The sequence below is a fragment of the Cetorhinus maximus genome, chromosome 12 (genome assembly GCF_964194155.1).
Source record: "Cetorhinus maximus chromosome 12, sCetMax3.hap1.1, whole genome shotgun sequence".
NCBI classification, from domain to species: Eukaryota; Metazoa; Chordata; class Chondrichthyes; order Lamniformes; family Cetorhinidae; genus Cetorhinus; species Cetorhinus maximus.
In genome coordinates this window covers 122,399,561-122,419,052 of record NC_135890.1, presented here as the reverse complement: position 1 = coordinate 122,419,052, position 19,492 = coordinate 122,399,561, and the positions used below count along the sequence as shown (strand labels likewise).

The following is a 19,492-nucleotide window of genomic DNA, read 5'->3' as shown; positions in this document are numbered from 1 at the left end:
GTTACATGGCTATTGCACCTTTCATCACCCCCAGGACATCCCAAAGTGCTTTGCAGACCAACTCCTTGAAGTATAGTCACTGTTTCACTGTTGTCATGCAGGAAACGTGGGCAGCTAACTCGTGCACAGCAAGATCCCACAAACAGCAATGGGACAATGACCAAACAATCTGTTTCTTTCAATGGTGTTGGTTGAGGGATAAATACCGGCCCGGGATACTGGGGAGAACTTCTTCGCTCTTCTTTGAAATAGTGAGAGAAATGCGGGTTTAAAAAAAAACGATACGGAAGTCCGGCGATTTTGTATTTTCTTTCTGAATTAAAAATTGTGTCTTTTTATCCCTCTCTCTCATCCTGAACAGCTGGAGCAGATACACCAGGTGGCGCTCTCTGCTATCACATACGTTGGCTGTTCACTGTCTATTGTCTGCCTGACAGTCACTCTCATCATATTTGGCGTTCTGTCGTGAGTACCTGTAACACTCTCTTCACTGTCCCAACTCCTCCACACCAGCTAGATTTTACTGCCGGACATGGCTGCCGAAAGCGCAGGCTTACGGTGGGTTAAATGATGGTCAAGGAGGCACATTTTCATAACTTTTAGAAAAAGGTAAATTCGATTTATGATATTGTTTTTAAACAAAGCTACAAAGTAATCCCACCCTTCCCTTACACGCTCACAATCTCACACTCACCCGTTCACAATCACTCCCTCACACAGGGTGTATGAGGAGGTGTGACTGTGCGTGTGAGATTTGGATGTGGGTGAGTATTTTTTTATTCATCGCAGGACATTGGCTTCGCCAGCTAGGTCAGCATTCATTGCCAATCCCTAACTGCCCTCGAGGAACTGAGTGGCTCGCTAGCTGAAACTATGGTTTCACAGTCATCATTAGACTTTTCATTCCAGACTTTGGACGCTGTGATGGGATTCGAACCCAGGTCCCCAATGCATTACCCTGGGTCTCTGGAATACTAGCCCAGTCACAATACCCCGACACCACTGTGTACATGGGATTTGTTTCTTTGTTTGCCTGTGAGCATGTGAGTTTGTGTGTGAGTGTGAGAGAGTTTGCATGTGAGTGTGAGAGAGTTTGCCTGTGAGTGTGAGAGAGTTTGCCTGTGAGTATGAGAGAGTTTGCATGTGAGTGTGAGAGTTTGTATGTGAGTGTGAGAGAGTTTGTGTGTGAGTGTGGGAGAGTTTGTGTGTGAGTGTGGGAGAGTTTGTGTGTGTGTGGGAGAGTTTGTGTGTGAGTGTGGGAGAGTTTGTGTGCGAGTGTGAGAGAGTTTGTGTGCGAGTGTGAGAGAGTTTGTGTGCGAGTGTGAGAGAGTTTGTGTGCGAGTGTGAGAGAGTTTGTATGCAAGTGTGAGAGTTTGTGTGCAAGTGTGAGAGTTTGTGTGCGAGTTTGTGTGGGTGTGTATGAGAGAGTGTGAGAGTTTGTGTGTGTGTGTGTGAGAGAGAGTTTGTGTGCGAGTGTGAGAGAGTTTGTGTGTGTGTGTGAGAGTTTGTGTGCGAGTGTGAGAGAGTTTGTGTGCGAGTGTGAGAGTTTGTGTGCGAGTGTGAGAGAGTTTGTGTGCGAGTGTGAGAGTTTGTGTGCGAGTGTGTGAGAGTTTGTGTGCGAGTGTGAGAGAGTTTGTGTGCGAGTGTGAGAGTTTGTGTGCGAGTGTGAGAGTTTGTGTGCGAGTGTGAGAGAGTTTGTGTGCGAGTGTGAGAGAGTTTGTGTGCGAGTGTGAGAGTTTGTGTGCGAGTGTGAGAGAGTTTGTGTGCGAGTGTGAAAGAGTTTGTGTGCGAGTGTGAGAGAGTTTGTGTGCGAGTGTGAGAGTTTGTGTGTGAGTGTGAGAGTTTGTGTGCGAGTGTGAGAGAGTTTGTGTGCGAGTGTGAGAGTTTGTGTGCGAGTGTGAGAGTTTGTGTGCGAGTTTGTGTGGGTGTGTGTGAAAGAGTGTGAGAGTTTGTGTGCGAGTTTGTGTGGGTGTGTGTGAGAGAGTGTGAGAGTTTGTGTGCGAGTTTGTGTGGGTGTGTGTGAGAGAGTGTGAGAGTTTGTGTGTGTGTGTGTGAGAGAGAGTTTGCGTGCGAGTGTGAGAGAATGTGAGAGTTTGTGTGTGAGTGAGTGTGTGTGTGTGTGTGTGTGTGAGAGAGAGTTTGTGTGCGAGTGTGAGAGAGTGTGAGAGTTTGTGTAGGTGTGTGTGTGTGTGTGTGAGAGAGAGTTTATGTTTGTGTGAGAGGCCATATCATATGCGACCGGGATCAAGTTTTTCTGTGACCCTCCTGTTAATGTTTAATATCATCAGCAGTTATGGCCAAGCTGCCCATTCAGAAATTCCTGTCTCTGAGGTAACCCAAGGAATGGCTGATTTTGGTGGAGTTGGACGGAAAGTTATCAATGATAATTGATCATTGATCATTGATAATAGGAACCTTCCTCCAGAGCCAAGAGAGATCAAAATACCACACTCATCAATCATCCTCTTCCCCTAACCCATGATCTGGTCTGTACTGGGGTACCTTCCCACCATCTGATCCATAACAATTGGGAGTAGATGAGATATTTAGTCAATTTATTAACCCTTAGCCACTTGTCTCTGTCAGATTCTTTCCCTAATACCACTATTACTGTCAACCCCCTGGGCTGGGAATGTGTATATTTAGTAATCTGTGGTTTCTTAAACTCATTTCTATTTATGCTCTCTTGACCAGTTTATTAAGTTCCTCGAGCTTATTCTGTTTTTGTTTCGGTCCATTCTTTTATAGTTTTATAGCCTTGGGACTATCCCTTACTGCAATCCCTTGTCCAGTTTCCTGTACTCCTGCCTGATTGTTTGTGAAGTTGCCTTCCATGTGTTGGATGTACCCTATGCTGCACAGTCACACTCTCTCCGTCATTAGCCTAACCTAAACCTTCAGCAAATTGTGGTCTTTGGTCCCTGACTTTCTCTGCACTCTTCTGGCCCAATCACATCCCTGCTTACAGTGAGCTATTGTTCCATGTAACAATCTAATGTTGGGCCAAAGGTCATGTTTACGCTCCCTTTTCATCCTTTATAAATTTCCCAGTCTGCTCTGGTAAATTGAAATCACTCCTTATAAACTGCACTTGTTCCTTGATGTGATTCATTCCAGAGGGAGCACAGAACTGGTTAAACAAAAGACCGAGGTTTAAGGTGTGGGTATGGCAGTACATGGAGAGTAGAGGGTTAACATCAGGAGCATCTGATACTTCCTTTTTATTCATTCATGGGATGTGGGCATCGCTGGCTAGGCCAGCATTTATTGCCCATCCCTATTTGCCCTTGAGAAGGTGGTGGTGAGCTGCCTTCTTGAACCGCTGCAGTCCATGTGGTGTAGGTACACCCACAGTGCTGTTAGGAAGGGAGTTCCAGGATTTTGACCCAGCGACAGTGAAGGAACGGCCGATATATTTCCAAGTCAGGATGGTGAGTGACTTGGAGGGGAACTTCCAGGTGATGATGTTCCCATGTGTCTGCTGCCCTTGTCCTTCTAGATGGTAGAGGTCGTGGGTTTGGAAGGTACTGTCGAAGGAGCCTTGGCGAGTTCTTGCAATGCATCTTGCAGGTAGTACAGGCTGCTGCTACTGTGCATCGGTGGTGGAGGGAATGAATGTTTAAGATGGAGGATAAGTTGCCATGGATATGTGAAACGTTAATTGTCTTTTCTCTTTATGGATGCAGCGTGACTGATTGTTTGTATCACAGATTTCCATTATTTTGTCCACTTCTATTATTCCAATACTCTCCTGACAGTTTCCCATCCATGCCCATTGGAATCTTGAGCTCCTCCCAAACTCTGCTATCCATGTCCTAACTCGCACCAGGTCCCATTCCCCCATTAACCCCATGCTTGCTGATTTACATTGGCTCTCTCTTCAGCAACTTCTCAATCTTAAAATTCTCATCCTTGTCTTCAAATCACTCTGTGGCCTTGTGCACCCTACCCCCATCTCTGTAACCTCCTGTAGTCCCACAACAAGATCTCTGCCTTCCTCCAATTCCTGCCGACTCTGTGTTGCCGATTTTAATCGCTCCACCATTGAGGGCAACGCAGAGTCTCTGAGCTCTGGAATTCCCTCCCTAAACCTCTCTGCCTCTCTGCCTCTCTTTCCTCCCTTAAGATGCTCCTTAAAACCTACCTCTTTGACCAAGCCTTTGGTGACATGTCCTAATACCTCCTGTGTGGCTCGGTGTTAAATACAGTTTAATAATCTCTCCTGTGAAGCGTGTGGGGACATCTTACTAAAGGTGCTATGACAATGCATGTTGTTTTTTTACAATGTGGTGGCTGTAGCAGATACGATCATACCAACAGCTGCTTCCAGTGATTGGTATCTGTCTAAACTATCCACGGGGACTGTTGAGTCAACGTTGAGATTAATTGAGTTCATCACTGAATCTGATGATGCTGTTTTGACTGAGTGCCATTGTGTTCATTCTGATTATATCTCTTGCCAATTGGCAGGTCAGTGAGTACAATCCGTAACCAGCGTCACCATATCCACGCCAACCTCTCGTTTGCCATTCTCGTGGCTCAGATTCTCCTTCTGATCAGCTTTCGCTTTCTACCAAATACGGTAAGTGAGAAAGCATTGCGGGTATGCTGTAATCTAACATTTCCTGTCTGCAGACTTTACTTCCTGTTGTGACTTCCTAGTTGACCCTAAGCTGAGTTTCTGACCCCCCTCCCCATTCTGTCTATTAACAGGACCGCCTACTCCCACCTCCGTGACTTTGCACGGCTCCGCCCCTGCCTCAGCTCATTCCTGCTGAAATCCTAATCCGTGACCCTGTTACCTGTAGATTCAACCATTCCAGTGTACTCCGGACCAGTGTCCCATCTTCCTCTCGAGCTCCTCCAAAACTGGGGCCTCTTGAGCACTCCTCATTTTAATCCCTCCACCACGGGTGGGCCATGCTTGCATCTGCCTGTTCCCTAAGCTCTGGAATTCTCTCCCTAAATCTCTCTGCCTCTCTGCTTCTCTGTCTTCCTTTGAGATGCTCCTTAAAACCTATCTCTTTGACTAAGCTTTTGATCATCTGGTGTAATAGCTCCTTCTGTGACTTGGCGCCAAATTTTGTTTAGTTACACTCCTGTACAGCCCCTTGGAACATTTTACTATGTTGAAGGTGCTAATGAAATGCAAGGTGTTGTCGTCACAATTGCTAAGCACGCTTTTCGTATTAACGTTCACCATTATAAATTGCTATGTCAACATTTCCTAGTCCGTTTGGCTGTGAATTGTCACAATGTAGTTGCAGTTTCTGGCCAGTAGTTGGCTCCACAGAGCAAGTTCCTGAAGTCTTGATTCTGCTGCCATCTTGTCAAAGCTGACCTTCTTTGGCTGGCCACTGTTAAAATCATTGGCATATTGGTGGAAGGGTCATGTTCCTCATCAAATAAGTGGTCACCTCACAGATTTCAACTGAAAGGCAAGAAAGACAAATATTGCTTTTATAATAATACCTGAAGGAGTTTCTCACAGTGAGTAAAAAAATAAATTGCTTAAGGATTGGAATGTTAGTCTCATTCAATGTCTAAAGCATTATTTTGCACCTAAAGTTGATTTTTGTCTTTTCAAGGTCAGTGATAGGTCTCTATAGTTTGGCAGCAGTTTGTAAATTCCTTCCTGCTGCCTGGTTAGCAAGATCAGGACTAACAGCAGCGAATTATTGGCTTTCTCTCTCCATTTTTTTGCACCTTTGCGATCTGGAAGTTCCCCTCCAAGTCACTCACCATCCTGACTTGGAAATATATCACCGTCCCTTCACTGTCGCTGGGTCAAAATCCTGCAACTCCCTTCCTAACAGCACTGTGGGTGTACCTACACCACATGGACTGCAGCGGTTCAAGAAGGCAGCTCATCACCACCTTCTCAAGGGGCAGCTAGGGGTGGGCAATAAATGCTGGCCCAGCCAGCCACGCTCACATCTCAAGAATGAATAAAAAAAAGTATGACATTTAAAGTGTGACACTTGAAGTGTCTCAGGTATGCACAAGCTAAATGTTTTTTTTCTACACACTCAGAGAATATCACCTTAATCTGTCTGTTCGGTTCACAATATCTATGGCCTGTGAGGTCACTAGCAGGACCTCTTGATCTGAAGCCCAGTGCCAGGAACGTAGAGTCAGGTATTGGAGTGTAAATCTCCGGCAGAGAGTGTTGCATTGCCCAGATCCAGGGTGTAACTGTTGCTGTTGGTATCAGGGGGCCCCCAGGGCGGTGTGGGTGAGGCTGATCCAGATTTTGGGATAGGGAGTGACACCGATCCAGATCTCAGGATGGGGAGTGAAGTTGACCTGGGTCTCAGGATAATCTTAAGTCAGTCTTGCGAAGGGAGGGTGAGTGCTGTACTGTCTTAACCATTTATTAACTGCAGAAGTTACAGCTCAGTTTGTCTCCCACAAAATTTATTAGAATCTTATCAGAACTTCCAAAGAAAAAATGCCATCCTAAAACTCTATGCCAAATCATAAATCCACAAAGCCTTGCGGCATGCTGGGGACTGTGGTTAAACAAAACCCTTTATGATTACCAGATGTCTTTAGATGTCACATGGCAAATGATCGCAAATGCGCTGATCCCACCCTCCCACAGGGCGGCTACACATTAAGGAACCAGGGGCCAGTAGTCTTGCAGCTTTATCTCCAATCCTTTGAGCACCACACCCTGGTGCAGTGAGTGGGGACGTTTCACTCTATTGAAACGACGATGCAGACAGAGCGGAGGTAAATCACTGTGAGGAATATTCACAGTAACATTTTTGAAAAAATGTAGCTGATCAGGTGATCCCAATATTCAACAGGCGAACATAAAATCAACTGCACTGGAGTGTCCATATGAAGCTGACCTATTGCCCTTCCTCCCCACATGCTTGTACCAGATACCCTTCATCATAAAATCATTAATAAAATAATCTGATTTCTGTTAAAAAAAAATGACACGTCTAAGGTAATTATCGGTCAAATATTGATCAAATTTTGACTAAAAAGCTAAAAATTTAAGAAAACCATCATCTCATTTACTAATGATTAAACATAATCATCACATGTTCGCATGTTCCTGTTTCTATGTACCTATGTTCCTGTTTCTATGTACCCCCCTTTTCAACAGTTCTCTGGCACTTTTCAAGCATCACATTTAAGTTTTGATGTTTTCCCCTGAGAAATGTGCCAGGGCCTTGTATTTAGAACATTGATGTGAGAAAACTAATCTAGAAATTCAATAAAAGAAATTTTGTAAAGTATTAATTCTTTCCCACTGGCTTCAGTGCTTTTGCAGCCAGGTGTTTACTTAGTCCAGTGGTAGCACAAGGTCCCATATTCAAGTCCCACTTCAGAGGTTTAAGCACATGACCCAGCCTGACACTTCCAGTGCAGTACTGAGGGTCAGTGCTGAGGCAGTGCTGCACATTAAGGAACCATGGGCCATACTGCACGGTCAGGGGTCAGTGCTGAGGGAGTGCTGCACAGTCAGAGGGTCAGTGCTGAGGGAGTGCTGCACAGTCAGAGGATCAGTGCTGAGGGAGTGCCGCACTGTCAGAGGGTCAGTACTGAGGGAGTGCTGCACTGTCAGAGGGTCAGTACTGAGGGAGTGCTGCACTGTCAGAGAGTCAGTACTGAGGGAGTGTTGCACTGTCAGAGGATCAGTGCTGAGGGAGTGCCGCACTGTCAGAGGGTCAGTACTGAGGGAGTGCTGCACTGTCAGAGGGTCAGTACTGAGGGAGTGCTGCACTGTCAGAGGGTCAGTACTGAGGGAGTGCTGCACTGTCAGAGGATCAGTGCTGAGGGAGTGCTGCACAGTCAGAGGGTCTGTACTAAGGGAGTGCTGCACAGTCAGAGGGTCAGTACTGAGGGAGTGCTGCAGCACAGTCAGAGGATCAATACTGAGGGAGTGCCGCACTGTCAGAGGGTCAGTACTGAGGGAGTGCTGCACTGTCAGAGAGTCAGTACTGAGGGAGTGTTGCACTGTCAGAGGATCAGTGCTGAGGGAGTGCCGCACTGTCAGAGGGTCAGTACTGAGGGAGTGCTGCACTGTCAGAGGGTCAGTACTGAGGGAGTGCTGCACTGTCAGAGGGTCAGTACTGAGGGCATGCTGCACTGTCAGAGGGTCAGTACTGAGGGAGTGCTGCAATGTCAGAGGGTCAGTACTGAGGGAGTGCCGCACTGTTGGAGGATCAGTACTGAGGGAGTGCTGCACTGTCAGAGGGTCAGTACTGAGGGAGTGCTGCACTGTTAGAGGGTCAGTACTGAGGGAGTGCCGCACTGTCAGAGGGTCAGTGCTGAGGGAGTGCCGCACTGTCAGAGGGTTAGTACTGAGGGAGTGCTGCACGGTCAGAGAGTCAGTACTGAGGGAGTGCTGCACTGTTGAGGGCCAGTACTGAGGGAGTGCTGCACTGTCGGAGGGTCAGTACTGAGGGAGTGCCGCACTGTCGGAGAGTCAGTACTGAGGGAGTGCTGGACTGTCAGAGGGTCAGTACTAAGGGAGTGCTGCCCTGTTGGAGGGTCAGTGCTGAGGGAGTGCTGCACTGTCGGAGGGTCAGTACTGAGGGAGCGCTGCACTGTCGGAGGGTCAGTACTGAGGGAGTGCTGCACTATCAGAGGGTCAGTACTGAGGGAGTGCTGCACTGTCAGAGGGTCTGTACTGAGGGAGTGCTGGACTGTCGGAGGTGCCCTCTTTTGGAAGAGACATCAAGCCAAGGCCCCTTCTGCCCTCTCAGGTGGATGTAAATGATTACACAGCACTATCCAAAGAAGAGCAGTGGGAGTTTTGCCCGGTATCCTGTTTAACATTTGTCCCTCAATCGACATTGGCGAGATGTATCAGGTCATGAAAGAACTTGGTTATACAGCACCTTTCACAACCTCAAGGTGTCTCAAAGCATTTTGCAGCCAACGACGCATTTTGGAAGTGTAGTCCTCGCTTGTAATGTTGGAAATGTGACAGTCAATTTGTGCACAGCAAGCTCCCACAAGCAGCAATAAGATCTGTTGTAGTAATGTTGGTTGAGGGGTAAATGTTGGCCGGGGCACCAAGAGGAACTCCCCTGCACTTCTTCAAAATAGCGTCATGGGGTCTTTTATGTCCACCTGAGAGGGTAGATGGGGCCTTGGTTTAACGTCTCACCTGAAAGATGGCACCTTTGGCAGTGCAGCACTCCTTCAGTACTGCACTGGGAGTGTCAGCTTGGATTTTGTGCTCATGTATCTGAAGTGGGACTTGAACCCACAACCTTCTGACTCAGAACCTCTGACCCCCCCCCCCCACCACCCCACCCCGCCCCCAGAGTCACATCTGAGACTCAGCATCTATTGTGGAGAAAATGATAAATTCCACATTCCAAACTGAATAATACTTTTACTAAAGATTACGAGCATCAATCTCTCACTCACATCACAGTCCAGTTGCCTGTGGTGTGTGGGTGCAGTGTTACTGCTCAAAAGCCAGAGATATGCAGAAGCCAGGAGCTGCTGAGTGTCTGCTGTGTGGAGTGTATGAAATTCATGAGCAATTTAAATGCTTTCACCAGAATTTATGTATTTCTGGCAATGAAATAAAGGATCCTCATTTGCAGTGTCTTTTACTTGGGGCCATTGCTTTAGAGAGAAATGTGGGAAAAACAAAACTGTCTCTTTGAACAGAGTGAAAGAGGAACCATCCTAATGGTCTTCTCTGTGGGGGAGCTGGTATTGTGCTGGGTGATTGACTTTTAGCAGTCGTTTCATTGCTTTAATTATTACCTGTGTTTATGAGAAACTGTTGAATGAGTCATAATGAGTCTGTCATTTTCTCCCACGTAAAGGGAAAGCTATCATTAACTAGCTGAATGGGTTCATCGGAACAAGAGGAAGCCATTCAGCTCCTTAGAGCCTGTTCTGTTATCCAATTGGATCGTCTCAATTCCGTTTACCCCCCTATCTCGGTAACCCTCAGCGCCCTTGCCTAACAGAAATCTCTCTGTCTTAGTTTTGAAATTTTCAGTGGACCCCCAACCTCAACAGCTTTTTGTGGGAGTGAGTTCCAGAGTTCCACTCCCCTTTGTGTGAGGAAGTGCTTCATGACATCACCCCTGAATGGCCTGGCTCAAAGTTTAAGTCCTGCCCCCGTGTTCTGGACTCCCCGCCCCCCCAACCAGAGGGAATAGCTTCTCTCTATTGACCCTATCAAATCCTTTAATCGTCTTAAACACCTCAGTTAGGACACCCCTTAATCTTCTCTACGCGAGGGAACATGAACCTAGACTATAAAAACTGCCCTTGTAATTTAACCCTATTAATCCCGGAATCATTCTGGAGAATTAGCGCTGCACTCCCTCCAAGGCCAATATATCGGAAAGGGTCAAGTCATTGAAAGCTTTTCCACCAATGGAGAACAGGAGGGAGGGCAAGAATTGGACAGGATATGCGTCCGTATTTCTTAGTAAAGATGATAAAATCTAAAACCTTAGCTTTAAGAATGGAAAGACCATAAGACATAGGAGTAGAAATTAGGCCATTTGGCCCATCGAGTCTGCTCCGCCATTCAATCATGGCTGATAAGTTTCTCAACCCCATTCTCCTGCCTTCTCCCCGTAACCTTTGATCCCCTTACCAATCAAGAACCTATCTATGTCAGTCTTAAATACACTCAATGACCTGGCCTCCACAGGAAACATATAGTGCAGTTTAATAATTCCATATGAAAATGTCATTGGCAAGAATGTACATCCTGTTGGACTGAGCTGGGTTTTGACTGAATGTACCCTGTCCCTGTACTGTGATTTGTTTAAGGAAATTGATTTAACAGATTTGAATGGTAGTTTTGGAATCGTGCAACTCACGGATACGATTTCAGACTTAAGTTTGATTGAGTCCTCCCTTAGTTCTACACTCAGTCTGGATTGGCAGGAGTGAGATTTGAGTTTACAATCTTCTTACCCAGAGGCGAGAGTGTAGGTAGAGAGTGACTGAATGGCTGCTCACACACAAAACCAAAAGTGTTAACTTGGACTAGAGGAGGTATATGATTAACTTAATGGAAGACAAGTTAGGGGAATATCTCAAAAGGTTGGGGAAACGTATGTGTGTGTGGCAGATATTGTTTAATGTAAATCATTGCCATGTCAATCATTGGGAAGCTGCAGGTAGGTTGATACTATTCAAAGAGTGTTTTTAAAGCTAATGGATGAAGAAAGAGACCTGAAGGTAATAATGATCCTTCATTCAAATTACCCAAGTAGTGCAGGGTGGAAAGTAAATAGTGTTTTAGCCTGCGTTGCTAGGAATATAGAACAAAGAGCCCTACCCCCTGGTAATATAACACTTTGTTCTATTCTCACCTTGATTACTACTTCCAGGGCCTCGTTACATGGTGAAGGAAAGCGATGTTTCGGAGGATGGTGACTGGAATGATATCTAGCCTAAGGATTAGGAGGACAGAGTTAGAACTATTGAATTGTGGCTTATTGCAGAGAACAGGGTGTTTATCCTAGCTCTTTGATAAAGCAATCAAAAACTTATCCCACTCCCTCCCTGCTCTTGCCATGATCCTGCATCCTCTGCTTCAGATATTTATCCAGTTTTTTGTTAAAGGATGGATAATCCCTGTCTCAACAATTCGCAGTATTACAACTTCCAAAAACCCTCCGTGTAAAGACATTTTTCCTAATCTTTCTCCATGGCAATTCTAAATCGATGACCCTATGTTACCAACTTCCCAGGCAGAGGAAATGGCATTTCTAACAAAGCCCTTTCTCATTTTAGAGAAGCTGCTATTAAATTTGCTCTTTCTCTGCCCCACTAGGAACAGCGTTTCCCGCCTCTCCCCAAAGCTATTGTTGTCGGACACTAGGGTCATCCCGATGAATTGACACTGGGCCCCCTCTTTGTCTGTAATGTCCTCTCTGTAGTGGAAATCCTGAACCGGGACCTGGCCCCCTATCTGCATCTAAACAACGGGTGGAATTTTTCAACCCCCCGCTCTCTCTACCTACACTCCCGCTCTCTCTACCTACACTCCCGCTCTCTCTACCTACACTCCCGCTCTCTCTACCTACACTCCCGCTCTCTCTACCTACACTCTCGCTCCCTCTACCTACACTCCCGCTCTCTCTACCTACACTCCCACCATCTCTACCTACACTCCCGCTCCCTCTACCAACACTCCCGCCCTCTCTACCTACACTCCTGCTCTCTCTACCTACACTCCCGCCCTCTCTACCTACACTCCCGCTCTCTCTACCTACACTCCCGCTCTCTCTACCTACACTCCCGCTCTCTCTACCTACACTCCCGCTCTCTCTACCTACACTCCCGCTCTCTCTACCTACACTCCCGCTCTCTCTACCTACACTCCCGCTCTCTCTACCTACACTCCCGCTCTCTCTACCTACACTCCCGCTCTCTCTACCTACACTCCCACGCCGTCTACCTACACTCCCGCTCTCTCTACCTACACTCCCGCTCTCTCTACCTACACTCCCGCTCTCTCTACCTACACTACCGCTCTCTCTACCTACACTCCCGCTCTCTCTACCTACACTCCCACCCTTTCTACCTACACTCCCGCTCTCTCTACCTACACTCCCGCTCTCTCTACCTACACTCCCGCTCTCTCTACCTACACTCCTGCTCTCTCTATCTACACTCCCGCTCTCTCTACCTACACTCCCGCTCTCTCTACCTACACTCCCACCCTCTCTACCTACACTCCCGCTCTCTCTACCTACACTCCCGCTCTCTCTACCTACACTCCCGCTCTCTCTACCTGCACTCCCGCTCTCTCTACCTGCACTCCCGCTCTCTCTACCTACACTCCCGCTCTCTCTACCTACACTCCCGCTCTCTCTACCTACACTCCCGCTCTCTCTACCTACACTCCCGCTCTCTCTACCTACACTCCTGCTCTCTCTATCTACACTCCCGCTCTCTCTACCTACACTCCCGCTCTCTCTACCTACACTCCCACCCTCTCTACCTACACTCCCGCTCTCTCTACCTACACTCCCGCTCTCTCTACCTACACTCCCGCTCTCTCTACCTGCACTCCCGCTCTCTCTACCTGCACTCCCGCTCTCTCTACCTGCACTCCCGCTCCCTCTACCTACACTCCTGCTCCCTCTACCTACACTCCCGCTCTCTCTACCTGCACTCCCGCTCTCTCTACCTGCACTCCCGCTCTCTCTACCTACACTCCCGCTCCCTCTACCTACACTCCTGCTCTCTCTACCTACACTCCCGCCCTCTCTACCTACACTTCCGCCCTCTCTACCTACACTCCTGCTCTCTCTACCTACACTCCTGCTCCCTCTACCTACACTCCCGCTCTCTCTACCTACACTCCCGCTCTCTCTACCTACACTCCCACTCCCTCTTCCTACACTCCCGCTCCCTCTACCTACACTCCCGCTCTCTCTACCTACACTCCCGCCCTCTCTACCTACACTCCTGCTCTCTCTACCTACACTCCCGCTCTCTCTACCTACACTCCCACTCCCTCTTCCTACACTCCCGCTCCCTCTACCTACACTCCCGCCCTCTCTACCTACACTCCCACTCTCTCTACCTACACTCCCGCCCTCTCTACCTACACTCCCGCTCTCTCTACCTACACTCCTGCTCCCTCTATCTACACTCCCGCTCCCTCTACCTACACTCCCGCCCTCTCTACCTACACTCCCGCTCTCTCTACCTACACTCCCGCTCCCTCTACCTACACTCCCGCTCTCTCTACCTACACTCCCGCTCTCTCTACCTACACTCCCGCCCTCTCTACCTACACTCCCGCCCTCTCTACCTACACTCCCGCTCTCTCTACCTACACTCCCGCCCTCTCTACCTACACTTCCGCTCTCTCTACCTACACTCCCGTTCCCTCTACCTACACTCCCACTCCCTCTACCTACACTCCCACTCCCTCTACCTACACTCCCACTTTCTGGGAATTGTCTATTGGAATCTCTAAACCCCCGTGTTCTCCACACTCTTCATTATCACAGACCATACATACACACACAAAATCAAAATTCTGTGGATGCTGGATATCTGAAATATATGAGAGAAAAAGCAATAAAATTATTATAAATAAGAGAAAATGCTGCAGGCACTCAGCAAGTTTGGCAGCACGTGTGGAGAGAGAAAGAGAGTGAACAATTCAGGTCGATGACCTTTCATCAAAACTAACTTGATAGTCACAAATAAATCCAATTGGGAATTCAGGAGAAACTTCTTGATCCAGAGAGCGGTGAGACTGTGGAACTCACTATCACAGGGAGTGGTTGAAGTGAAAAGGTTAGACGCACTTAAGGGGAAGCTAGGTAAGAGCATGAGGGAGATATGAAGAGAAGGATGTTGACAGGGTGGGATGAAAAGGGGCAATAGGAGGCTTACGTGGAGCATTAACGCCGATGTGCACCTGTTGGACTGATGACCTGATTCTGTGCTGTTCATTTTATGTCGTTCTATGTAATTACTAACATATATAAATTCCTAAATGACTGTGCCCAAGATTTGAAGGTTAGATTTTAAGCTACAATATGTGAACATTGCCTGATAATTTATCTGTTCTGCTTGCCTGCATTAGACACTGCTAAAGATTAAAGATATTGCAGGATCATTACCGGCAATAAATAGCTATTATTTTTTCTGATACTCAATTAACTTTTGTCTCTCATAGGTACAAATGAAGAGAGAGAGGCTAATTGTAGGACAGCTGAGCAAGGACCTACTCTTAGATTGAAAACGTACAACATTCTAATTACCTTAAAAGGAGACAATTTAACAAAGAGTAGGAATAATTAGCGAATGTGGTTCGATAATTGGCCATGTCCTAATTAACAGCAAATCTGGGAAGAAGTGCTTTGTATAAATTTGTGCTAAACAAGCCCATTTTAAAACACTTCATATAATTCACTGGAACTCTGTCAGAACCATTAGAGCTGAGGTTTGTGTAAGGGATGAACAGGGACTGTGGAGTGTAGAATGCAATAAAGTCAGTTTAAATATTGGAAAGGGACTCCTCTACAATCAAATTAGTTGCAGAGTGTCCACTTTCTGGTGTCTGTGGGAAACTCCATCGTGCACGGTTAACAGGTTTATTGTCCGAAGTTCTCTGTAATTTCAAATGATTGCTCTGAATATACAACTGAGATTGCACCTTATGATTTACAATGGGTGAGGTTGAATCTGATCATTATAACATTTCTTTTGGGTAAAATTGTAAAACATACCACGCTTTATGAGTATGAGTGTTGAGATGTACTTAATGACCATTTATTATAGTCACTGAAATTGATTTTCTACCTTTTTTTGGTAATTTTATTCAAAACAAAATAAGTCCTTCCATTTACATAGCACCTTTCGTAATCTGAGGATGTCCCAAAACACTTCACCCTTTGAAGTGTTGGATTACAGGAAATCAGCACCAATTTGTCCTCAATCAGATAATGACCACGTCAACCGTTCTGTCATGATATTGGTTTTCTCTGAACCCTCCCATGTAACGGACCTTTTCCGATATTTTACACGGAAGGTGTGTATGTAGGATATAATAATAACTGGATCCGTTCTCTTCCCCCCCAGCTCCCATGCAAGGCTCTGGCAATTCTCCTCCATTTCTTCTTCCTCAGTGTTTTCTCCTGGATGTTGGTTGAAGGTCTCCACCTCTACAGCATGGTTATCAAAGTATTTGGCTCAGAGGAAAGCAAGCACTTCTATTACTATGGGATAGGCTGGGGTGAGTATCATTGGAACAGGCTTCTGGTGATGACTAGAACAGCAGAAATAGGGAAGTGAGATGAAGTGGGGACAATGGCGCCTATTGTTTGCTAAGTAATATATATTTGGATTGATTGTAAGGTCACAATTTAACTTGCAGTGTTAATAAAGCTTGCTGAATATTGTGATCAAATCCTGCAGAGACTGCACAAGATGATGATGTTTATGGTGAGCGGGGACTAACAATGGGTTGGCAGTATACAGCTAGTAATGATTAACAGCAAGTTTATTGAGGGGATTATTGTGATAATAATCAGATGATCCTTTTTTATTAAGTGATGTTGGTTGAGGGATAAATAGCAGCCAGAACACCCGGCAGAACTCCCCTGCTCTTCTGCACGATCTTTTACATCCAACTCAGAGGGTAGATGGGATCTTGGTTTAAGGTCACATCTGGTAGGCGGTTCCTCTGACACTCCCTGAGTGCTGCACTCAAGCGGCAGCATAGATTTTTGTGCTCAAGTCTCTGGAGCGGGACTTGAACCCATGACTTTCTGATTCAGGGGGGAAGAGTGCTAGCCACTCTAGCCATGGCTGACAGCTTAAAGGTGTGTGGACCTTATTGTCAAAGGATTGCTAGTCACTTCTTTAGTTAGTGGAGGGAAGTGCAGCTGAAGTAGCCTTGACTTTAAACGAACCTGTGACCATTGAAGAAGTCAGACTGTTGGTGGTGTTGCTTTGATTAACAGCTGAAAGTGGGCTGCTGCTAACTCCTCCCTGTTTTTAGGCTCACCTTTGGTGATTTGCATCGTTTCCGTCACCTCAGCCTTCGATAGCTATGGCAACGCAGACAAGTGAGTATTACTGGAGTCAGTCATTGGACTCACACTGTACAAAAACCTGCTTAACCAACCCACCCCAGACTGCTGTGCATTGAACCCACCTCTTAGGTACAAACATGGACATTGGAACAGGAGGAGGCCCAGCCGCTCGGAGCCTGCTCCGCTATTCAGTTAGATCGTGGCTACCTGTATCTTAAATCCATTGATCTGCCTTGATTCTATAACCCTTAATACCCCAAGCCAACAAAAGTCCATCAAACTTAGTTTTGAAATTTCCAATTGGCCCTCAACCTCAGCAGTTTTTCGGGGGAGAGAGTTCCAGATTTCCCACTACCCTTTGTGAGATGAAGTGTTACCTGACATCACCCCTGGACGTAGCATTATGAGATCTTTTTCTGGAAACTGCCCCCAGTCAGATGAGACAGTTCCACCTTAAACACCTCGTTCATTTTACCCCTCAGGCCTCTATACTCACCGCTCCCTGTGTGACACGCATTACAGTTTGATGTTCATGTGTGAAAACATTATGTTCTACAGCTCTTCAAGAAAAAGGGATTGAAAATGCCTCCCGGCTTCCCCTCTTCCTGTTTTTCCCTTTTCTCGATATCAGTACTAAATCCGATTACGTCACTGTTTGATTTTTAGTGTGTTTTTGGAAAGTTGTCCACGGCCAGGATTTTACAGCCTCTCCCGCCCAGCGGGATGTTACGGTCCTGCCGAATTGGAGATTTGAATGGCTCACTGGGGGAGATACGCTGCTGTGGGTCTGGAAAATCCTGGCCCACATCTCTTCCAATGTCAAAGGGGGACAGGCCAGCAAGTGGAGTTAAGGCCACGATCAGATCTTACTGAATGGTGGAGCAGGCTCGATGGGCTGAATGGCCTACTGCTGCTCCTGATTTCATGATCTTATGACCTGAGGTTCATGGGCATTCATGGACTTTAGTTCTAATTCATCTTGTGAAGAGGATTTCCAGGTGATTGAGTCAGACTCTGTTTGGCTGATGTGTTTTACTGTAAATTGCAGCATTTATTCTCATTTGCTCCAATTAATTCATAGCAAATTAAACCAGCCAGAATTACTTACTTCTTCCTCTGACTAATTATTGCATTTTCCCGTTTGGGTTTTGCTATTTCAGTGAGACTCTTATTCCTCTGATACAGAGTGGAAAATCTCTTCTCATTCTCTAAAGGAAATTGAATAATTAAACAAAAATTCTTGCATTTTTGGATGGGGTAGAAATCATAAAGAATAACGTACCAATACAGACAGTTAATGCGTCAATTATTATTTCGTTTAAAAGGGACCATGATATAAAAGACCATATGATAACTGTAGGTAAAATTATTAAAACTCTGTAAAGTATTACTCCAGCCTGTTAAGAATGAAATCCAACAGGTTGGGGTTAAGGGATGGAAGCATCATGCCATTGGATTAGGATTTGCTTCTCTTCCTTCCATGGACAGTTCATATCTGGTTCCCCTCTCCGAGAGGATTGTATTAACTGAGGTCCCAGCATTGGTCTCGGAGCCAAGTTGACTGATCTCAAATGGAGGGACCATGGAGGATCTACAGGAGGGTCTACGTGTGGGAGGATCTACATTTAAAAAATAATTAATTCACAGCGTGTGGGCTTCACTGGCTGGGCCAGCATTTATTGCCCATCCCTAGTTGCTCTTGAGAAGGTGATAGTGAGCTGCCTCCTTGAACCGCTGCAGTCCCTGTGGTTTAGGTACATCCACAGTTAGGGAGGGAGTTCCAGGATTTTGACCCAGCGACAGTGAAGGAATGGTGATATATTTCCAAGTCAGGATGGTGAGTGACATGAAGGGGAACTTCTAGGTGGTGGTGTTCCCATCTACCTGCTGCTCTTGTCCTTCTAGATGGTAGTAGTCATGGGTTTGGAAGGTGCTGTCGAAGGAGCCTTGGTGAATTCCTGCAGCTCATCTTGTAGATTGTACACACTGCTGCTACTGTGCGTCATTGGTGGAGGGAGTGAATGTTTGTGGATGGGGTGCCAATCAAGTGGGCTGCTTTGTCCTGGATGGTGTCAAGCTTCTTGAATGTTGTTGGAGCTGCACTCATCCAGGCAAGTGGGGAGTATTCCATCACACTCCTGACTTGTGCCTTGTAGGTGGTGGCCAGGCTTTGGGGAATCAGGAGGTGAGTTACTTGTCGCAGGATTCCCAGCCTCTGACCTGCTCTTGTAGCCGCAGTATTTATATGGCTAGTCCAGTTCAGTTTCTGGTCAATGGTAACCCCCAGGATGTTGATAATGGGGGATTCAGTGATGGTAGTGCCATTGAACATCAGGGGTGATGGTTAGATTCTTTCTTGTTGGAGATGGTAAGTGCCTGACACTTGTGTGGCGTGAATGTTACTTGCCACTTGTCAGCCGAAGCCTGGATATTGTCCAGGCCTTGCTGCATTTGGACATGGACTGCTTCAGTATCTGTGGAGTCGCGAATGGTGCTGAACATTGTGCAATCATCAGCGAACATCCCCATTTCTGATCTTATGATGTAAGGAAGGTCATTGATGAAGCAGCTGAAGATGGTTGGGCCGAGGACACTACCCTGAGGAACTCCTGCAATGATGTCCTGGAGCTGAGATGATTGACCTCCAACAACCACAACCATCTTCCTTTGTGCTAGGTATGACTCCAACCAGCGGAGAGTTTTCCCCCTGATTCCCATTGACTCCAGTTTTGCGAGGGCTCCTTGATACCACACTCAGTCAAATGCTGCCTTGGTGTCAAGGGCAGTCACTCTCACCTCACCTCGGGAGTTCAGCTCTTTTGTTCATGTTTGAACCAAGGCTGTAATGAGGTCAGGAGCTGAGTGGCCCTGGTGGAAGCCAAACTGGGCATCAATGAGCAGGTTATTGCTAGGCAAGTGCAGCTTGATAGCACTGTTGATGACCCCTTCCATTACTTTACTGGTGATCGAGA

At 46.6% G+C, this 19,492-nt stretch overlaps 1 protein-coding gene across 4 annotated transcripts in view; it reads left to right on the top strand.

Moving 5' to 3' along the window:
• Window positions 1-19,492, top strand: part of adgrd1 (adhesion G protein-coupled receptor D1) — a 238,426-nt gene that overhangs the window by 137,835 nt on the left and 81,099 nt on the right. For all 4 annotated transcript variants that reach the window (XM_078554566.1, XM_078554565.1, XM_078554563.1 and 1 more), the window contains 4 exons: window positions 362-465; window positions 4,471-4,582; window positions 15,565-15,718; window positions 16,487-16,553. In XM_078554566.1, the coding sequence (XP_078410692.1) occupies window positions 362-465; window positions 4,471-4,582; window positions 15,565-15,718; window positions 16,487-16,553 (437 nt within the window). The remainder of the gene's footprint in view (window positions 1-361; window positions 466-4,470; window positions 4,583-15,564; window positions 15,719-16,486; window positions 16,554-19,492) is intronic.